This window comes from Alosa sapidissima, chromosome 21, assembly GCF_018492685.1.
Source record: "Alosa sapidissima isolate fAloSap1 chromosome 21, fAloSap1.pri, whole genome shotgun sequence".
Classification (NCBI taxonomy): domain Eukaryota; kingdom Metazoa; phylum Chordata; class Actinopteri; order Clupeiformes; family Clupeidae; genus Alosa; species Alosa sapidissima.
Window position 1 is genome coordinate 3,147,008 of NC_055977.1, and position 6,495 is coordinate 3,153,502.

The window sequence follows — 6,495 nt, forward strand, 5'->3', positions numbered from 1 at the left end:
GAATAAACAACATAAATGTTAATTTGTTGATTGATTTTTAGTCAGGTACTGTTTGTGACTGAGGTTTTCAAGGCATATATATATATAGACTAATTTGCCATATAATAGCCTAATGAATGTGTGTTGTGTGTGTGTGTGTGATTTCTAGTCATTGATGTGTGTGTGTGTGTGTGTGTGTGTGTGTGTGTGTGTGTGTGTGTGTGTGTGTGTGCTCTAGCACCACTACACGATCCCATTTCTGCTTCCCTTATGTTGGTCTGGGTGTGTTTATCACTTTCTTGGAGTGGAGGAGGCATGTCAATGAGATAACGTAGGATACTTGTGTGGACTTTGGTCCAGGAAATGTAATTGTTGGAATTTTCCTACTTCAGAAGGTCTATCCGTCTGTGTGTGTGTGTGTGTGTGTGTGTATGCGTGTATGTCTGTACATATTGTAATTTAAAAAAAAAACTATTGGGGTGATTTACTGCAAATTTTCAAAGGAGAAGAGCTTTGGTGTTCTAAAGGGTGAGAACAAGACATTCATTTTCTTAACAGCACAGGACTTGAATTATTAATAAGTTGAGAAGTATTAGCCTAATTTAAATATATTAAAAATGTCATGTAATGTGTAACATTACATTTACTTTTTTTAGTAAATCAGATTACTTCTATGTTTGTGTGTGATCCCATACCTGAGCATTGCAATGATCCACCCAGGGTTGTATGTATATGTGTTATACACCATACCGAGCAGAGACTCGCATTTCGGTCTTTGTGTGGATGTGGATGCTGGAATCTGGTTTGACTTTGTTTCACATTGCAAGCGATCTGCAGCTGCTTGACTGCTCTTGTTTACTTGGTTGTTCTCATAAAATGGCAACACCATTAGACAGTTTGAATCAATAGTCAGGGGTTAATGTTTGAAAGCGTACAGTATGTGCAGTATTTGATACTGCCACTGATTACTGCCTAAATTACTCACTACTGAATGTCTCTCCTTCAACAGATCATTTTCGAGAGGCAAGCTGAACATGGCTAAGGCACCCACTCTCAAAAAGAGGTACCAAGCCTGCATGATCCTGAGTGGAGCTGGAGATGCACTGGGGTTCAACCACGGCAACTGGGAGTTTGAGTCAAATGGTGAAACAATCCATAAGCAGGTAGCAGCAATAGGGGGCTTGGAGAATCTGGATGTTAAGGAGTTTCCGATCAGTGATGACACTGTCATGCACCTTGCAACAGCTGAAGCCTTAGTGGAGACTGGAAAAGACACATCATTAAAAGACGTGTATGGCACCTTGGTCAAAAAATACATACAGTGTATGGATGATATGGATGACAGGGCCCCAGGTAAGAATATATATTTAAAGAATGATGTTAAGCCCTTTTTTCTGATTTAATCTCAACTGGGAAAGATCAGAATGAAGCCTGTAGATGTAGACTAGGTGCTGCACTTGAAATCGCTGGGAAATGACACCAAGTTGCTTTTTACTTTATGAGTTTTACCAATTTGTTGAAGGTTTTTTATACAAGCATATTATTTGAGACTAATTGCGGAGTCGTGACCAATTCTTCTACAGTGTGTTACTTTAACATCCTCACTGTAGTAAAACCATATTATGTGACCTCCCACTGTTTTATGATGGTACGATTTATACCTCAGTCATGGCCAATTTTTCTACAGTGTGTTACTTTAACATTCTCACTGTAGTAAAACCATTAGGCTACCTCTACTCTCTCACATCTCCAGGTACCACATGCATTGGTGGCACTGTCCAATTAGCGGCAAACCAGGCGGGAGACTGGAGGATCCCTTTCAGCAAAGTTGGTGGGGGCTGTGGTGCTGCCATGAGGGCCATGTGTGTGGGCCTGCGCTTCCCCGAGCCTGAGCAGGAGCGCCTCCTGGTGGCCGTGAGTGTGGAGAGCGGCCGCATGACACACCACCACCCCACGGGCTATCTGGGGGCGCTGGCTGCTGCGCTGTTCACAGCCTACGCGGTGAGGGGCGCACCACAGGTAGAGGCCTGGGGCCAGGGTCTGATGAAGGTGCTGGAGAAGGCCAAGGAGTATGTGCAGCAGGAGGGCTATTGTGTTGAAGAAAACCTGAAACATTGGTGAGAATTCAGCCTGAAAAGGGAATTCATGAGATTGTAGGCCTATATTTTTGATATATTTGAAGGTGCCATGTGGAGTTTAGTTCATAACAATTTAAAATGACATAGAGGCAGCCCTCATTTTCAATGTAGCCGAGATACAAACATCAGAGACGTCGTTAGGCTAATTTTGGGGGGGTTAAAGCAGGGGCGTAGATTTGCGTGGGGACCGAAGGACGTGTCCACACCAATGTCAAATTAAGACTGAAATGTCCCCACCAATATTCAGGTTGAAATGGGGGGAAAAGCGCTCACATGCGCTACACAAAGAGTTAAATCATTTCTCACTTCAGTGCTGCGGATCATCTCGTACCTATAATAACTACCAGTGCCGCAGTCTCCTGCGCAGCATGCAGCGCTTCAGCTTTACTTCACAAGGCATATGAAGTGCGTCCAAATTCACCCATTCTTCTCTGTTAAACTCCTCGAGAAGTAGGATACTCATCACACATGTGTCACATGGAAGAGCCTTTTCTCAGCTTTTAAACGGTGCTAGCATTCTCGTGTATAGTTAGCTGTTCCAGAGTAATCCGGTTTTGAAATAAATTGTAGCAAAATTCAACATGGTCTTTCGGCTTTAAGCATTTCTTAAAACTGAGCTGTGCTTACATCGCCTAGATATCTGTAAATATTAGAATCAGAGAATATACAGGCAGCTCATGGTTAAGAGTTTGTCAATGTAGCCTTAATGATTTCTTTTCACAAAATGCTAAGCATGCATGTATTTAAGGTTCTTAAAACTGAGCTGTCCTTAAATGGGACAATGATTTCATAACAGACCAAATAGAAAATAAATGTTAAATATAGCCTACATATCTATACATATTAAAATCAGATTATGTAGGCTACACAGTATAGTTAGATCAAGTTGGACAGTAGCATATCTTAATCATGGATAGTAGTTGGACAGTAGCACATTTTAATAATTTTATATATCTATAGTGGCTGGTGAAAGAGTTGAGTTTGGTGGTGATGGTGGGGGGGGATGGGGTTAGTGTGTCCCCACCAAAGCTCAGACCAAACCTACGCCCTTGGGTTAAAGCCACCCTAAGATGATCAAAAGCCCCCTAAAAAATTAATAATATGCGTCCAAATTCACATCTATTTACCTCTGAATTGCTCTCGGTGTATTTATCTCACATAAATCACACAGATGTCACATGAAAGATCAGAACCGGTGCTTTTGAATGATATTAGCGGCTAGGTGCTGCTGACACATGGTTAGCAAGAAAACGTTGGACATGGGCTACATGAAATTTCATAACATGTCCATTCTGCACACAGCGCTTCGTCCATCTCAACTCTTGGTGGTAAATCTTTTGGGCAAACGAGATGTAGCTTAATTCACAAATGACAAAGCCATGAGAAAGGTGATTTTCTTATGTTTCAACAACAACGAAACCGAGTTTGCCATCATTGTGAGACTTGTGAGAAATTTGTCGCTAATCACAAAAAAGGTTTTCTATCGCTGGGGATGGCCAAACGTCGCTAAATAGGTAACACTGACAATAAGGGAGAACTAGTTTAGAGCTTCAGATCCCCGCTCCAAGATGGCGGCGGTGTTGACGCATGCTGAGAAGCAGAAGGCGACATCTAGTCAGTATATATATCTATGTAGGAGGGAGAGCAAACACAATGGACGCCACAGGAACGACTCAATCATTTAAAAGTGTTCTCTTCTCAGGCAATACGGTCAACGTTCAGGAGGGTTACAGGGTGAGGTACAGGAGGGTTACTTAACTCGGCGAGGGGTGAACGATTTCACCACTCTATCATATCTCAGAGCCGTGATCACAAGGGGATTATCCCAGGCTTCGTAGCGTTCGTGGCTCATAGCGATCGAGGCTCGTACTGTAGCGTTCGAGGCTCGTAGAGCCCATGCAGCAACACTCCCAACTGGCCTCCAAAAGATCCGTGTCCTCGGCTTAGCCGCTGTGGGCGACACGTCTTGCCCCCGTCCAGGCCTCTTCTTGCACTGAAGCCTTAAACCCTTAAAACCCGAGCCCAAAACCCATGCACCAATCATCCCCACCACATTTCCCGCTACACACCTGTAAGACCAGAGAATGTCTAATAAGTTAAGACATTCAATCAATCTCCCGGCTAGGGAGCAGCCATCTTGGTGTTCCCCCAAAAGTGTCCCCCACATTAGCTCAGTGTCGACCCATACTTAATTCCCCCCGCACTGTTCTTTCCCCATTTAGTCACCCTGTGACAGTTGTACTGTTATACTATATAATATATGCATTATTATTAATTGTAAGATCTTACCCTTGCATTTTTCATTTTGTATTAGGGACTACTTTGGGGACAGCTGGAGAAAATACCTTCAGCGTAGAGGAATCCTTGAAGGGACTGGCAAAGCCCAGTTCCCAGATGACTATGGAGTGACGGCGAGGGAGGATTTCTACAGGTCAGTCAGCTTCGATGGAACAGGCGGTGCCAGCGGACACGACGCACCCATGATCGCCTACGACGCACTGCTGCGAGCTGGGGACTCGTGGACTGAGCTGGCCAATCACGGCTTCTTCCACGGAGGCGATAGTGACTCCACCGCTGCCATTGCTGCTGCCTGGTGGGGTGCCCTCTACGGGTTTCACAACGTGCCCCCCAAAAACTACCAAAAGCTTGAGTACCACAGCCGCCTATCTAATGTGGCAGATAAGCTTTACAAGCTGAGGGGTATGCCACTCTCATGATGGCAGGATTCTGGATTGTGCTTTAAGACAGTGGTGCCCAAACTTTTTCTTGAGAGCGCCAGCTCACTATGCCTGGCTCTAAGAGAGGGCCAGAGACTCGGTGTATGTCAGTAAATATTTTTTATTGTGATATAAACATTGCGATAATAAAAAGTTGCCTGGGAACTTCCACAACAGTGTGCAGGTCTCTATGCTTCTTTAAACTGCTGACACCTTAGACCTAGCACCTGGTATAATTTACCTTGGATGTGCATACCCTTCCCTTTGAAACTGCTTTGGGATAGAAGTTAGGCCTATTAACAATTAATTGATAAATGTTTAGAATACTTTGAGCACAGATGCAGTCAGCATAGACCTATCTTACATTGTTTGCAGGTAGGCCTACATTTCATTCCGTTTTCAATGGCAAACTTGAAACAGCGCCAAATCAACCACCAGTGGACAAAGGTATTACATGTGTACTCTCGTCCAGAGACCTTTGTAACGCCAACACGGCAGTCATCTACATATTACAATATGACTGCCGAGTGGAGGGACTTGCATAAAATGACTTTGGTTATAGTTTGATGGTGTCGTACTCCTGTGTAGAACGGATGCTATATACCTCGAAGGGACAACAAGGGGAGAAAATGCATTAGACTACTGCCTAGACTACTGTGCTGTGGACAACGAGGGGAGCAAATGCATTAGCCTAGACTACTGTGCTGTGGCATCCCTGACAGGATGCTACCTTGTAGTGGTGGGCGATACTGCAACATTTGGTATTGATCCGATCAGATAGGCCTGCTTTATCAGCTGAATGGTTAGGGTAATAAACGTTCCCAAGTAAAGTTAACTTACCCTGCTCAAGGTCTCCTCCAACTCTCAAGGTCTCCTCCAAGTATCAAAATAGTAGCCTACCATATAAATGTCATCTTACAAAAGACTGAGCAATGTATGCAAATAACATAATGAGACGCTAGGGAAAGGTATTGTAACGTCTCACAAAATGTCATTGATTAATTATCTTGTTATTATTGGCCAAGCACAATCAACCATTTACTGCAGTGTTCACTAACCTTTTTGAGCCCAAGATCCCTGACCTTGGCCCTTAACAAACGCAAGATCTACCTTGCAGCGTCAAAAGAGAACCAAAGCCAAAATACTTCCAATGTAAGGCCTTTTATTTTGGCAAATGTATCAGGTCAAAAATATCACATCCTCCACCCCCATTGTGAATCCATGCCTCTTTTAGTCTGGATTACAAGGATGGCAATATCCCGACCTGTCATGTAGTAAATGGTCTTGAAATGTTGGTAAGAACCAGTGCCGCCCCATTAATTAAGTCATTTTATTTTAAAATGTTGATTTCTTAAGAAATACTATTTTAATGTAGTTTAACTCATTTATAAATGGTGCACTGTCACTTCAAGCGCATTGTTTCTACACAACTCTCATAATGATCTTTTGCCAGCTCCATTCAAATATAAGCCTATGGCTAGTCCACAAACTCTATCGTTGTTTGTGCCACATTTAGCACAATAAGCATATAATGACATGATGCTAGCTAGATATTTTCTGTTTGCAATTAAAAGTGATATATGAGCCTGGTAGCCACCTAGCTATCTGAGTGGAATGTGTGTCATTTAGCATACTGTATACTGTGCTTCATGTAAATGCTT

General features: G+C 43.2%; 1 protein-coding gene across 1 annotated transcript; it reads left to right on the forward strand.

Moving 5' to 3' along the window:
- Positions 1–379: 379 nt before the first annotated feature.
- On the forward strand, positions 380–5,008 carry LOC121695757 (protein ADP-ribosylarginine hydrolase-like). Its single transcript, XM_042076867.1, has 4 exons — positions 380–507; positions 989–1,332; positions 1,733–2,096; positions 4,432–5,008. The coding sequence occupies exons 2-4, from the start codon at positions 1,014–1,016 to the stop codon at positions 4,832–4,834; spliced, it is 1,086 nt and encodes a 361-aa protein (XP_041932801.1). The 5' UTR covers positions 380–507; positions 989–1,013; the 3' UTR covers positions 4,835–5,008.
- Positions 5,009–6,495: the final 1,487 nt, after the last annotated feature.